The following is a 15,671-nucleotide window of genomic DNA, read 5'->3' as shown; positions in this document are numbered from 1 at the left end:
TGTAACTGGATTCTAGATCACAAATGATGGTCAGGCCATCAATAAATACTTGCTAACTCACTTGCTTGGTCATTTCCAAATGAATTGGTGATCCAACAGTTTCCTTATCTGTGGCTACAGAACTAGCAACATCTTCCCTTCATCTATTTTCCCAATCATAATCCATTCCACTGATTTATAACCAGGAAAGTAGATGAGAAAAAGACAAAATAATCACAGAAAAATATAATCCAAATTCATGTGGCAGTAATACAGCTTGCTCTCTACTCTGAAATCCTTTTGCTTTCTGTGACTGTATCAATGCCATGAAATTTAGCATGAACTTACATTCCTATATTTAGGTTGGTATCACGTCTTCAGAAGTAAAATAAAAAAACCCTTAAGGAAAAGGGTCTAATTTCACCTTTTTAAATTGTTTTTGCCAAACACAGTATCCTGTACATATTAAGCATGCCAATTTTAATAAGGACAGAATGGCAGCTCTTTCAAATGAAAGCAGGGTCCCAAATAGACCCACATACACCCATGTTCATAGCAGCATTATTCATAATAGCTAAAATGTGGAAGCAACCCAAGTTTCCATCAATGGATAAATGACCAAACAAAATGTGGGCTATTTATACAATGGAATATTAGCCTCAGAAAAAAAGGAAATTCTAATAAACCTTGAGGACATTACACTAAGTGAAATAAGCCAGTCACAAAAAGACAAATACTATGATTCCACTTATATAAGGTACTTAAGAGTGAGACAAAATCATAGAGACAGAAAATAGAATGGTAGTTGCTAGGGGCTGGGGAGAGAGGGAAATGGGGAGTTAATGTTTAATGGGTATAGTTTCATTTTTGCTAGATAAAAAAAGTTATGGAGATGGATGGTGGTAATGGCTGCCAACAAAGTGAATTTCTTTTTTAAGATTTTATTTTTAAGTAACCTCTACACCCAATGTGGGGCTCAAATTCACAACCCCTAGAGCAAGAGTCACATGCTTTACCAACTGAGCCAGCTAGGCACCCCTGTGAATGTATTTAATACTGCTGAACCGTATGCTTAAAAATACTTAAGATGGTAAATTTTAAGTTACGTGTATTTTACAATAAAAAAAAAAGTCGGGAAAAAAATCAAACATTAAAAAAAAAGCAAATCTTTCTTCAGAACTTCTAATTAAGTTTTTGATTTGAACGGAAACCACTCCATCTCTGTGGGTTTTCATCTTTTACCAAGGAAATGTTTTCCCCACACTGAGATTTTTCAGATTGCTTTGCAAGTTATAGCAAATCTCAACTAGAAAAGAGTTTTCTATGATCATAAATCAGTTTGGCCCAGGAACCGATCAGTTATAGATTTTTAACATGAAAGGAAAAGCTCTCTCATCCTGACTGGATAAAATGCTACTTTCTACAAACTCCAGAAATAATCAATGATTGTCTTGCTCTTAGAAAAACTATGATGAGAGAAGAGTAACACATAAAGTTGCAGAAAGTCAACTGTGTTCAGGACTTGTGACCTATTTCTGCCACCATTCCCCAGAAATGTAAAAGATTCCAGGGATCATTTTTTTATATGTATCAGAAATGAATGAGGTCATAAAACTTTAAAAGTCCCTTCTTATATTCCTTAAGGAATCTCTTCTGTTATAAATACTCTAATTATAACGATAAAAACAACAGAATAAGGGCCCCTGGGTGGCCCTGTCAGTTAAGCATCCAACTTTTTAATTTAAATTTTAGTTAGTGAACATACAATGAAATATTGGTTTCTGGAGTACAATTCAGTGATTCATCATTACATATAACATCATTTACATATAATAGCTCATCAAAAGTGCCCTCCTTAATACCCACCCCCATCTAGCCCATCCCCCACCTACCTCCTTCCATCAACCCTCATTCTGTTCTTTATTTTTAAGAGTCTCTTACAGCTTGTTTTCCTCTCTCCTTTTCTTTTTCCCCTTCCCATATGCTCATCTGTTTTCTTTCTTAAATTCCATATCTCAGTGAGATCATATAGTACTTATCTTTCTCTGACTGACTTATTTCACTTAGCATAATACACTCTAACTCCATCCATGTTGCAAATGTCAAGATTTCATTCTTTTTGATGACTGAGTAATATTCCTGTGTGTGTGTGTGTGTGTGTGTGTGTGTGTGTACATATACACTACCTCTTCTTTATCTATTCATCTGTCTATGGACACTTGGGCTCTCTCCATATTTTGTTTTTTTTTTAAGATTTTATTTATTTATATGCCAGAGAGAGAGAGAGCACACAAGCAGGGGGAATGGGAGGCAAGGGGAGAAGCAGACTCCCCACTGAGCAAGGAGCCTGATGCAGGACTCCATCCCAGGACTCTGGGATCATGACCTGAGCGGAAGGCGACACTTAACCAAGGCACCCAGGCGACCCCATAGTTTGGCTATTGTTGATAATGTTGCTATAAACATCAGGGGGCATGTACCCCTTCGAATCTGTATTTTCCTATCTTTTGAGTAAATACCTAGTAGGGCAACTGCTGGATCGTAAGGCAGTTCTATTTTTAACTTTCTGAAGAAACTCCAAACTGTTCTTCAGAGTGGCTGCTCCAGTTTGCATTCCCACCAGTAGTGCAACAGGGTTCCCTTTCTCCATATCCCTGCCAACACCTGTTGTTTCTTGTGTTAATTTTAGCCATCCTGACAGGTGTGAGGTGATAGCTCATCATGCTTTTGATTTGTATTTCCCTGATGATGAACGATGTTAAGTATATTTTCATCTGTCTTTAGCCATCTGGATGTCTTCTTGGAAAAATATCTATTCATATCTTCTGCCCATTTCTTAAATGGATGATTTGTTTTTTGGTTGTTGAGTCTTACAATGTTTTTACAGATTTTGGATACTAACCCTTTATCAGATATTTCATTTGCAAGTATCTTCTCCCATTCCATAGGCTGCCTTTTAGTTCTGTTGATTTGTTTCCTTTGCTGTCCAGAAGCTTTTTTTTTTATTGTTACACTAATCACCATACATTACATCATTAGTTTTTGATGGAGTCCAGAAGCTTTTTATCTTAAGTCCTAAGAGTTCATTTTTGCTTTTGTTTCCCTAAATATTCTAATTATAACCATAAAAACAACAGAATAGGGGTGCCTGGGTGGCTCAGTCGGTTAATCGTCCAACTCTTGATCTTAGCTCAGGTCTTGATCTCAGGGTCATGAGTTCAAGCAAGCCCTGTGTGGGGCTCCACACTAGGCATGGAGCCTACTTAAAAACAAAAACAAAACAGAAATATATGGGTACCATACCTGCACAAGGGGCCAACATATTAACCACTTCTATTCGGTCAATATAGATCATGACCCCACCACTAAAAACAAAGAAATGGAAAAAGTATGAGCCAAATAAAATTAACAATCCCAGATTCCCACATTGTCAAACATATCCCACATGATAGAAATTTAGAAGGAAAATCTAAAGACATACACAACTCATTGATTAAAATGACCACCAACCTCATCACTCAGATGTCCCTACACACACTTAATCTACCTCCTCTCATAACCAAGGCTCACCCCTGTAACTGCTGTAATCAAAACAGCTCACATGAAGACTAAACCTATAACCTCGGGCTACTTAGCACTTTACCCTTATTAACTGAAGCCAACAACTAAAGCACTGCCCTTCTCAAACTTTTCCATCAAAGAACCAAGTAAAATCGTTCCCCAAGAGGTATGAAAGCCAGCCATGGGCTGACATTTTTTTTGGTTTCCTGACTTATCTTAATAATTCATGAGGAGTTTTAATCTACTTTTTAATCTGTATTCATTCTAACATGAAAAAAAGAATTTCCCCCCAAACCCTCAAGTAAAACTGACACTTCAGAAAGATAGGTCTTGTTAATTAATGGCTTCCTATACCTCCTGGCCTATCAGCACAGACCCTAAGGCATTTATGTGAACCTCAACTTAAGATACGTGAAGTTAAAGATTTTGAAACTAAACAACCAAGTCTTCCTAACAACTTATAATGACATTTTTTTCCTGATAAAAAAGGGTAATAACTGCTCAAAGAAAAATCTGAGAAAATAAGGGAAGTGTGAAGATGAAATTTACCCCAAATCTCATGAGTTGCAAATTCTGAGTCCCCTCTAAGGGGAATCCATAGAAGAGAGTCACAGAAAGACCTAGAAAGAACTTAATATCAAATATGTAAACTTAGAACAGAGGGAGATTCTCCCTCTTTAGAAGCATTCTGTCCTTCCATAGATGTCCAAGCCTATTTTACAGGCTTGTAAATATCGATGTTTTAGTCATTTAAAATAAGAGCATTTAAAAAAATACCTTGAATTTCACATTCTTCTTTTGATACAATTCAACATACTGATTATACTCTAGAAATAATTTGGGCTTTGCTTGCTGTTCTTCCCCTAAAACTCCATACGGCAGACTTTCAAAGTAAGGTCCTCTGACCAGCAGCAGAAGCATCACCTAGAAACTTCTGCTAGAAATGCAAATTTTTTTTTTAAAGATTTATTTGAGGAAGAGAGAGAGGAAGGGAGAGTGAGAAGGAGAAGCAGACTCCCTGCTGAGCACAGAGCCTGATGTATGACTTGATCCCAGGACCCTGAGATCATGACCTGAGCCAAAGGAAGACACTTAACTGAACCACCCAGGCGCCCTAGAAATGCAAATTCTCGAGCCTAATTACAGACCTAATGAACCAGAAACTCTAATTAGATGGCATTGAGGGGATGCCCGGGTGGCTCAGCAGGTTAAGCGTCCGACTCTTGGGTTTCGTCTCAGGTCATAATCTCAGGGGTATGAGATGGAGCCCCACATTGGAGTCTGTGCTCAACATGGAGTCTGCATGAGATTCTCTCTCCCTCTCCCCCTGCTCACTCTCTCTAAAATAAGTAAATAAATAAAATCTTTAAAAAAAAATCTTTGTTAGATGGCATTTAGTACTACAGATGACAAGAAGGTGAGAATGATTTCATCCAAACTGTTTGTTATTGAGTACCTAAGTCTGAGTCAAGTGGTGGGTTAGACACTTTACATACACTAATCCTAATCCTCACAATAACTCTGCAAGATAGGTCTCATTACCTGATTTTTACAAACAAGGAAAGTAAGCTTAACAAAGTCAATAAATACATGTATGGGGACAAAGAGTATATGGGAACTCTGTCCTTTTGCTTAGCTATGAACCTGTAAGTGCTCTAAAAACTAAAGTCTATTAAAAAAGAAAAGTCAGTAGAGCAGATGTGGCAGTGCTGATATACGAAGTTAGGTCTGCCAGCTCCGAAACTACTTTTTTCAATACCCAAGTGGCTTCTAAGATGGAAAGCTTGGAGACAGGGCTTTACTCAAATAATGCTCAGAAGAGAAATCTCCCTGGATCACTATCATGTCTATCTGAAAGATGTTTAAGTAACCAGAGTTTATGAACAGAAACTCCATCTGACCTAAAGGCAGGTTGGTAAGCAAGGGGAAAGCTTACCTTGTTCCACAAGGCACATTTTTAACTTCATCGGTTTGTAGTGTTGTCTGGGGGTAAAAAAATATTTCATGAATACTCAGGACACATATTGTCAAAAAACTACTGGTCCCAGAGGAAAACCTCCAGAGAACTGCTAAGAGGTAAGTACAGAAGAGCTCCATTACCGTTTCAGTCCCCAAAGATTAGCTATCAGAGAAATTTCTTTTTGTATCCTAGTAGACATGAAAAACAAGACAAAACATTTTATAACTGATGTCCCAATGAAGATGCACTTGCACAACCTAGAGTGGAGAGGTTAATTGGGGGTGGGAGCTGGGGCAAAGACAAAAAAAAGTACACTTGGAAAGTTTCAATGTTCAATTTGAAAGTTTCAATGTTCAGTCTTTCAGAGTTCCTAATTTGCATAGAACTGGCCTGGGATTGGAAACTACATGGCTTACCCGTAAGGATACTACCATTAGGACTTGTGCTCTGAACTTTAATTCCACTGCACATTCTGGACACACTGAACCTTATTTAAGGATACGGCAAAATATTACTTTATGGAATATAAGCAAAAAAGGAAATATGGTCCTTGTTTCTAAAAAGCTCACAACCCAACACAGGAAATAAAATCCTCATAAAACAATCTATAGTAAGTACAAAATAACAGAGTATATTGTTAGGTTAAGTGATAAAGAGTAAAATAATAGTTTGGAAAGCTCTCTGCGGTGAAGTATTTATAAGCCAGGTCTAGAGGGGGAAAATGAGAAAGATGAGGTAGGGACACATCTCAGGTTCAATAGCTCCTCATGCCAGGAGATCCTTCAGGCCTACATATATAGACTGTACATAGGAAGACTTTGTGACTGTCACCTGCTTTTTTCTTTTTTTAATATTTATTTGAGAGAGAGAGACAGAGAGAGAACATGAGTGGGGGCAGGGAGAGAGGGACAAGCACACTTCTCCAGGGAGCCTGACGTGGGGCTCAATCCCAGGACCCTGAGATCATGACCTGAGCCAAAGGCAGATGCTTAACCGACTGAGCCACCCAGGTGCCCTGCTTTTTGCTTTCTCTGTGCCTTGGCAACAAGTGTTGGCAAATGAGACTTTCTCCTGGCCCCTGCCCACTGGGGACCTTCCAGTCTAAACCATCCATCTTTCTCTTGCCTGAGTGCCAACATGGTTGTCCTTCCAGTCTAAACCATCCTTCTTTCTCTTGCCTGAGGAAGGGAGGCAGGCTAGGCAGAGGACAGAACTAGAGGCAGTCCATCTAGGAAACGGGACCATGAGGCCACACATGTAGAACATTTGAATTGCTAGTCTGCAGCTTTTATTTCTGGTGTGTTTGTTGCACAGCTGTTTGAAATGTTTAATAAAGCTTTATAAACTCAAAAAAAAAGGAGCTATCCTATTAAATATACAAAGTTGAGGACAAATAGCGTGTATAGATGACAGGAAGTGAGCTGGCTTGCCTGGAGCAAAACAGGCAATATAAAGGAGGGCAAATTCTGCTACGTGAATGTGATATTAGACAGAGGGCCCAGGATGTTCGCTGGAGGGCTTGGGCTCTCCATAGTCCATCTTACATTCAGCCACAAAATGGACCTTTCAAAATGTTTTTTTTCCCTTTAATTCCTGTACTTCCATGTGATATGGTTCTCATTATCCATCTTATCTGGAGGCAAGAAAACCAGCTGAGAAGCTAAAGTATTGATTTATTTAAATTAATTTAGTAAAGGCCATGGAAATTGAAGGCTGTCAGTTCAGGAGACATAACAGGAAGGATGTAGTTAAGTAGCTACATATTCCATGAGGGAAAAGAAAAGAAGATAGCTCTAGGGTTGAGAGATTAGGGGGATGGTAAACATTAATAACAGGTTCTAGACAGAGTGAGGGGAGTTGATGAAGAGATGAGTTCAATTTATTTCCTTCAAAATATTAACCAAATTCAATTTCCATATCCCATTATCAGCTTTTAATATACATTCCTATTTAACCTAGAGGATGTCACCTAGCCAAGAACTAGGGAAGAGTTCAAATGTTAAATCCTCTACTTAATATCCTATCTTCAAGTACTTTTATACTTCTTTTCTATCAAACCCAAAATTATCTTCTCAGTATAAACATTTATTTTAAAAGTAAGTCTTTGGTTATATTATACATGCTTTAAAGGGTGAAGGTTTTCATATTTCTCTAAGCATAGGTTTTGGGTTTTTTTAATATCATATGCAGGATCTCACATTTTCCAAGATGCTACTTGTATATTCCTTTCAGCTGCCAAGTTTGTTAAACCATTTGTTTATATAGGTTGTGTTCTCATGCGTTCCAAAGATTCCTAAAAATAAATTTATGTCGCATTCTTACAAGAACAATTTCTTAAAAGAGTTTTATTATTGTATTTCTTTCCTAGAATGTTATTGTGTCATGTATAAAGAAAGAACATTCCTATTTAGCCGCACTGGCTCTAGCCTTTAGTATTTTGTATATGTGAGGTATACTAGTTTATACTAAAATCTTTTTACTAATTTCATGTCTTGTAAGTATGACAATTTATTACTATTTATGCGTATATACATACACAGTATATGTCTGTCATATGCTGTTAACTTCTAAATCTGTTTTAATGTTTATTGACTGTAACTCTTTTATATATCTCTGCATCAGTATGCCTCAAAATAATAAGCTCCAAGAAAGCAGAAACAGATCTGCCTGGCTTTGAACAGGTTTTTAAAAAGCTCCTTATCTCTAAGGGTCTGAGGATGCCACTGATAACATCATTACTAACTGTTTGGGCTGTTAGTGAGGTCATGTAATTAAAACCCCTTCTTTCATGAGGAATAACTGAAGTCTACAATGGTTAAATGTTCTGCAAAGTCATGTAATCAATTAGTGGCAAAGCCAGAGCCAGAACCTAAGTCTCCAGGTTTCTGGCCTCATGTTCACTACACCATATTGCTTCCTAAGAAATCAGCTCAATTTAACAACTTTCACCACAAGCAGAAAGGTCAGAAATATAAATGTGTTACAACCCAATTCGGGAAGTTGGGAAACTTTCCGGAAAGAAAATACACAAAGAAACTTAGAGAATACAAACAACAGTATTAAAGGAAACATGACAAGAGCCAAAATTTACCATACAGACTTTAGGTGCTATAGATTAGAAGAAGAGGGATTTGCAATGAGACTTTAAAAGACTGGCAAGATTGAGATAGGAGAGCAGTAATGAAAGGAGAGATAATGAAAGAAGAGGTGACAACATGAACCAAGGCAAGAGTGAAAAAATAAACATGGGAAAACAATATGGAAATCAGTCTGACTAGGGAAAGAACACTACATTTCATTTCGACAGACACAATTCTTGCCCAAAGCCATCTAAAAGGGAATTGGAAATCTGGAGGATTTAAATATTCATGATGAAACTCTCACTAGCACGGAGCCTAGACTTAAATTACAAGATTAAATACATTGAATTTTCCTGAGTCCTGGATAAATCAGCAGCAGACAGTACACAAACTTCTGAATCCAAAGATTTATGATCACACTGAGCTTACAAAAGCAGTCATGATCTAATCCTGTGTTTTCATCTTGTTGTATCAAAAGATATTTACTAAGTGTCTCCCATGGCCAAGATACTGTTTTCAATGAACAGATGCTTATTTCAAGTATTCTGGGATGCTGCCAAAATAGAACATTCACTAAGGTTCCACATACAATTGTGTTTAATGTCCCAGGCAAAAATGTTAGGCAGAAAAGTTGTGTATAAAAATTTAGATCCTACATGTTAACAGTCCAGGACCTGGCCTCTATGGAAATCAAACACCACTCTAAATGAAATAATCAATGGTTTGTATTTCTAGTTGTGTTTCAAAGTCCTGCTTTTATTTTGACAGCAGGAACATAAAACCTGCTGTATGGCACTATACAGATGGGGGAAGTCCTCAGTCCTTCCAAGTTGCCTGGCTCATACTTCTAACATACTTTAAGAGAGTGAGGTGGTTCAAAATCGTGTACTGTGACAATTGTACTCTGAACTTTGTGACTCCTGTATTTAAGTAAATACCACCATTTGCTTAAGCAATAAAGAAATCCAACTCCACCCACAAATGTGGTAACTGTTCCTGTCACACCTGTCTATCCAGTGTGGGAGCTTCCCTAGGAATCACTCACCTGCACAGATCTGAACGTAGTAATGAAAGGCAACATGATATGATAGCCTGGTCCACTGGGGCTAGTTAGTAAAGCTCCTCCCCTGCAAAAAGATGTTTCAATTTGACAAGATTATAAAAAGAGAAATCCTCTTTTCAAAACTAAAATGCTATAATAAATATTCACTCTTACTCATGTTACTGACCTACTAAAACCTCACTAATAAGAGCTATTCATTATGAACAACTACCGGTCCCTAAAATATCTGCCAAAGTTGGAAAAGATCAAATTAAACTGCCAATGTTACACCTTGTTTCATAAGCTCCAACAATGATACCTCTGGGTCTCCAGCACTGCTCTCAGGTACAAAGGATTCTCCTTGGTCTTTAAGCTTCTGAGAAATAATTGTGAAAAAAATTCTAATGGTCCTCAGCTGTTGTACTTTAATCGTACAGAACACGAACCAAATTCAAAACATAATACATTTAATCATCAGGTTGAAAAAAGAAGATAACACAAAGTTTCAAAGAATGAGAAAATTTCTGAGGCTCGTGACTCTTACTCTATCCACCTACATTAAAATACTGGAGGACTAAAGTCTCTATTAAAAATAACAAACACTTAGCATGGAAAGATGAAGGGTAGGGGATAAGCTATAAATAAGATAGTATATAACTGTGGACTTGTTCACCAAATTCTGGAATGTGAGAAATATGAAAGTACATCTTAAAAATTCCACAAAGGAGGCATTTCGGGGGCAATACAAAAAAGAAGTCCTATTTTACATAGTGAATAATAAATTTATAGAATTTAGTTTCTTATCTTGAAAACATAAATAGGTTTCAAAGAATTCATAACAAATAACTAAGAAAAGTTGAACTGAGGTCCATTCCTAATTCTTTGAGAGCAATACCTTGAAATGTTCCTTCCTCAGTTTTACTGTCAGGAAGACAACGCTGAACTAGGTGGAAATATGGACTAGTCTGTCATTTGTTATGCTAGATTTCCATCTGCTAAGACCTACCACTAAAATTGTATTTGAAACTAGATTCAGGATGGATGTTAAAGTAGAAATATCAGTTTTGGGGGATAACAAAAACAAGCAGAAAGTTGAAGCTCTTTCAAATACATTATAATTGCAATTTCTCCAAAATGTCCTGTCGACACAAAAGGAACTGGTTGGAACTATGCTGAAGGAAAAACTATTCCGCCTCACCCAGAGAGCAACACACCCGTTATTCCTTTCCTTAACTTGAAAAGAAAGGGTAAGGTGGGAGAATGGTGGCCCATCAATGCTGTATTTGTCCCTCAAGGCCCAGAGATATAACAATTGTCATGGTCATCATGGCTTCCTAAGCCAGAACCGGTCACTATTTCCACTATGAGAGGGGAAAAAAATCTAAGGAACAACCACAAACAGCACCAGAGTTTCTAAATGGCATCTCTAACTACAAACTAAAAGCCTGTACAGCGATGTGATTTATCCACCTCTTCAGTCACAGTGGAGTTTCTTTCACAGTGGATTGCCTTTCTTTCTTCCTTCGTTTTTCCCACAAGTAATTGAGTTTGCGGTCTGCTAGGAAGACTTCTCTGGAGAAAGTCTTAACGTCTGCACAAAATGCACAGGGCACTAGAACAAATACCTAGAGGGTGCTCTGCCTCCATACTCCCCCAGGGCTGGGACGAAAATCACTTCCGAAGACTGGAAGAGTTCCCCGATGCTGCAAGAGGGTACAACTTCACAGACTCACTCTGAGGGGAGTCCCCTTTCTACCTACTTCAGACCTGAGCTGACTGCACATGCCGCTCACCTGTAGTACACAGCCAGGTGTCCTTCCTCGATCTTGTGAATGGAGGCGTAGAGAAGGACAACCACCAGACTCACCACTGCGGCCACCAGAACCCGGGCTTGAGTCATATTCATCCTTTTCCTCCTAGATGAGGGAGGAAAGAATCCCCAGCCCCGTGAGTGACAGGCCCACCCCCTCCAGTTTCCACCCTCCCTCGGGAGAGCCGGCGTCCTTCCGCAGGCCGAGCCGGGGAGCCCTGTGCCCCTTGTCTCGCATTCTTCCCTCCTCACACAGCCCCCTTCCCCTAGCCAACCCCTCAGCCCGAACCGGGCCGTGGGCCGCCCCTCCTCGGCGAGCGTCCCGACACCCCCCTCTCTCAACGGCCGCTCCCCACCCTCGCACCCACCCAAACCCGGCGGAAGGCACTAACTGAGAAGGTGGCAGCCGTAGACTCCAGAGGGAGGCCGACCCTAAGGCCGGGCCTCACGGATCAGTGACGCATCGCCCCCGCCTGCACGTGCAGCCGCCTCCCCGGCCGCGCCGACCGCCGCCAACAGCCGCCAAGAGCCGGCCCCGCCCACTCGGCTGGGTCTGCGGCTGCGCAGCCACGCACGCCGACGCAGCTCTCACAGCGCCACCGGAGAGACGGGGAGCAGGCAGGACAAAATTCTCCTGGCCTCCCGCCTTCGGAGGTACGTGAGCACTCGTCTGCGTAATACTGGTTTCCTGCTCTGGAAGAGAAGGGAAGTCGGCCGACTGTTGTAAGCAGGGATGTAGAGGAAAGGAGGTGGCGCCTGGGACGAGGGACTGGTCAGTTTGTTCTTGTGCAGAAACCCACTCCTGCACTCGGTGTGGTAGCTATTTATACCGTATGACAAGCACGTGCTTCAGGCACGGATCCTGTGCGAATTCAGGAGCAATAGACCTGTTGCAAGAAAAGTGTTGTGGAAGTTCAGAAGAGAAAGATACTCAATTTGACCACGTCTTTCAGTCATCAGGTATTTTTCTGAGCACCGATTAGTGTGCCAGAATATCGATCCAGTGAGGGCTTCATAAAGGTCATCCCAAATGACCTTTGGAACAGAAAGAGCTAAGCACGTAAGAGTGGTGTGCGTGTGTGTTGGGGTGGGGTGGGGGGCTCCAGGTAGGCTCAAAGAGCACTGCAACTTCCTTGAAGCCCATGTGTTGGAAAGGATGTTAGAGGCTACACCAGGCCCAGACTCTGAAAGGCTTGCATGCATTTTTTCCGCAGGGAGAGGGAGCTGGATGACTGGAAAACAGAAAGACTTTTTTTTACCGGAGTCTTCTGTTAAGTTATGGATTTTGTGCCGACATTACCAAAACCAAAAAGGACAAAGTTAAGAGTAGAGATGGGAATGAGATGTTTGAATACAAGGGAAATAAAGGCAGTGTATTTAAAGTAGGTTGGGCAGTAATCCTGTAAACCTTGAAAGGCTAGTGGGACCACAACTGGACAAAGGAGATTAGCATGGCAGGGCTCTGTAACCTTGAGCAGGGAATTATGGGAAAACAGTACTTTAGGGCCAGTGAGTCTGCAAAATGGCTTAGAGTGGAAACAGATTGGAGGCAGAGAAGCCAAGATTACAAAGGTAGTAACTGGAAATGAGAAGTCCTAAACAGGACTTAAAGCCTTCATTAAAGCAAGCCCTCCCAGGCCACTCTGCCCCGTCCCTTCAATAAATGCACTTACCTGTATTGTTCATAGGACTTTTATTATCTACAAATATCTGGGACCTTGTCTGTTCCAGATAAATGATATTAGCAAAACTTAGCTATTTTACTTCCAGAAAGCAAAAAGAAGGAAAAACAACTTGTTCCAGCCCATTTTCTGGATGGATTCTCTTCGTTTTTCATAATACTGCTGGAAGTAAAGAATGAAATGTATACAATCCACAGTTGCCATTCAACTCTGAAAAGGTGTGACCCAATAAAAAATAGTATAGAAACAAGTCTTAGGTGATCTCTCACTATAACCTGTTCTGACTCACAGTACCTGCCCATATCACCCCGGCCATACCATAAAATGGCCACACCCTATAACAGATCTTTTATCAGTTATTACAGTGATATTTAGAAAATATGCAGTCATTTAAACAAATCCTTTCAACAACCATTTCAGTGTTTGGATGGTTTGCAATGTTCAGACTCCCAGATAAGCATTCTTCTTGTACTGCCTTTGTTAACTGTTTCTGATCTTGCCATCTAGCTCACTGTCTTCCAAGCAACAGGTACCCAATATGTGTTTTATTGGGTAGACCTTCTAGAACTAGAGAAGCAAGGGACAACTGCCTATTAAAATAGCTGACAGTCAGAATTTCCATATTTAGAGAAACAGTAGTACCAGATAACTAAAGAGTTAGGAGGGTACAGCCCCAAGATTTCAAACTAGATTTCCATGATGGAAAATGACACTACTAGCAAAATGGGGATGGGGTGACTAAGACCTCAGTTTATAGAGCAAGATATGAGCATGGTTTTTAGACATGGAAAGTGGTGACAGGACATCTCAGGAGAAAAAGACTATATTAAGAGAAGCTACCCAATGCTGTTTTTACTATTAAGTCCTGTTTAATTCCTAAGGAAAGTACACTGAAGGTCCATTATGTTATTCTGTGCTCCAGTTCCACTTCATGGAACCTCTTCCTAAACCATATTCATACATTCTATCATAATCTGATTATAATGAATAGAGATTCTAAAAGTAATTTAAAAATCATTTAATACACAAAGTGGAAAACTGTCTAGAATATAAAAGCATTTCACATTTTTTAAAAAACACATAATACCTTCTAAATTACTTAACAGATGATAGATCCACAATCCTTTATCTGAAACCCTTAGGGCAAGATGTTTCAGAATTATGAAATTTTCAGATTTTAGAAAGGTAATTCAGTACATATACCATACTACATAAACACCCAGCAGGGTCTGTGGCAGCCCCCCCCCCAATAATCAAATATGTTAATATTTCCACAGCAAAGTAAATGAATATTCACACTAAATGGGATAAGTAGATTTCAATGTCAGTTCAGATTAGATTTGTTACCAAGCTTTTGAAAGACCTTGCTTGCAGAGCTTTTTAGATTTTTGGAATTACAGATAAGGGAGTGCAGATCTTTATAAATTTGTTGGACAAGACATGAAAAATTCATTAAACAAATGATCCACTTTTTATAAGTGAAAAAACAAGTTTCCAAACACATTATAAATTAACAGGCATCTTCTTGATATTATTAAATGTACATCTTAAATACATATACACATAGCACATTTAACAAGATTTGTGAGAATCAACTCGTATTAAAGGTACAGAGGCACAATTCCTTCTGTAGGAAAAGGATACTGTCAAATGTGCAGTGGGATTAAACTCCTTATGTTGCCAGGAAGAGCATTTCTGAATGCAACACAAGGAGGTAGAGTTTATTCTTCATGAAGTATAGTTTTACTTAAAGCAGTCTCTTCCACAGAAACAGGCAAACAACTTTAACTTAGAACACATATATTAGTTGAAGTTTTGTTTTCCAATTACAGATACTACTTTTGGCCTCATGCCCAAGTTAAATAGTAAAAGATGTTTTTAGTCAGTTAAGTGTTGTATCACGTTTGAAGACAAATGGATTGCCATGATGTGCTTAAGTAGCTATCATATTTAAACAAGTCCACTGACATAAAATTCTGTCTGTTCAGATGTTAAAATTTCCTAAAGTCAAAATACTGTGCTTTTAAAATCATGCATATTTTCTGATCATAGCCATTTCTTCCATTTGCTGGTATCTGAAGAATGGTTTCATGGGAGAAAAACAAATTTCCAACACGTGCACCAACAACTTCCATAGGTTTGGGGACAGTGAATAAGTAGCAAGTCATTCTGTTAACCATCTCCAATCAAGATTCTAAAACCAGGCATGAAAAAGTTACAATTAGATGTTGACTATAAGCAGTAGGTTTATGGGTGTTACTTTTTGCAAGTTTTCTGTGTGTTTGAACATTTTATAATCAAAAGTTGAAAAATCAAAAGTATAAGTTACAATTAGAGAGTTTAGTTTTACCTTCTTTCCTGCCGATTAAAAAAGTATTTCAGAGTTTTCATAAATATTTGAAGTAAATAATTAATGAAAGGAAATACAAACAGTTGCCCTTGAGACTAACTGTAGTAAAGTTAATTCAGTAAACATTTTATTGTGGTTTCTCTGAGTTTTAACAAATCAGTAATTCGCAGTAACCAAATCTTCTTAATACTTCTAATTACAACTGTA

General features: G+C 39.0%; 2 protein-coding genes across 5 annotated transcripts in view; both read right to left on the bottom strand.

The window, feature by feature from the left end:
- ERLIN1 (ER lipid raft associated 1) overlaps positions 1-11,986 on the bottom strand; it is a 37,934-nt gene extending 25,948 nt beyond the window's left edge. Inside the window, exons 1-5 of one of the 2 annotated variants that reach the window (XM_025880458.2) lie at positions 11,825-11,986; positions 11,416-11,538; positions 9,626-9,707; positions 5,477-5,523; positions 3,283-3,344 (exon numbers count right to left, since the gene is read on the bottom strand). In XM_025880458.2, the coding sequence (XP_025736243.1) occupies positions 3,283-3,344; positions 5,477-5,523; positions 9,626-9,707; positions 11,416-11,528 (304 nt within the window). In that variant the 5' untranslated portion in view covers positions 11,529-11,538; positions 11,825-11,986. Of the gene's footprint in view, positions 1-3,282; positions 3,345-5,476; positions 5,524-9,625; positions 9,708-11,415; positions 11,539-11,824 lie in introns of those variants that run through there. The other variant, XM_073904317.1, reaches the window with a different exon arrangement.
- Positions 11,987-13,963: 1,977 nt separating this feature from the next.
- CHUK (component of inhibitor of nuclear factor kappa B kinase complex) overlaps positions 13,964-15,671 on the bottom strand; it is a 44,393-nt gene continuing 42,685 nt past the window's right edge. For all 3 annotated transcript variants that reach the window (XM_025880453.2, XM_025880454.2, XM_073904314.1), the window contains exon 21: positions 13,964-15,308. In XM_025880453.2, the coding sequence (XP_025736238.1) occupies positions 15,279-15,308 (30 nt within the window). In that variant the 3' untranslated portion in view covers positions 13,964-15,278. The remainder of the gene's footprint in view (positions 15,309-15,671) is intronic.

The sequence above is a fragment of the Callorhinus ursinus genome, unplaced genomic scaffold (assembly GCF_003265705.2).
Source record: "Callorhinus ursinus isolate GAN/ISIS: 27379988/994484 unplaced genomic scaffold, GSC_fseal_2.0 scaffold20, whole genome shotgun sequence".
Lineage (NCBI taxonomy): Eukaryota > Metazoa > Chordata > Mammalia > Carnivora > Otariidae > Callorhinus > Callorhinus ursinus.
Note: the sequence above shows the minus strand (reverse complement) of the source record. Positions and strands in the feature narration are given on the sequence as shown.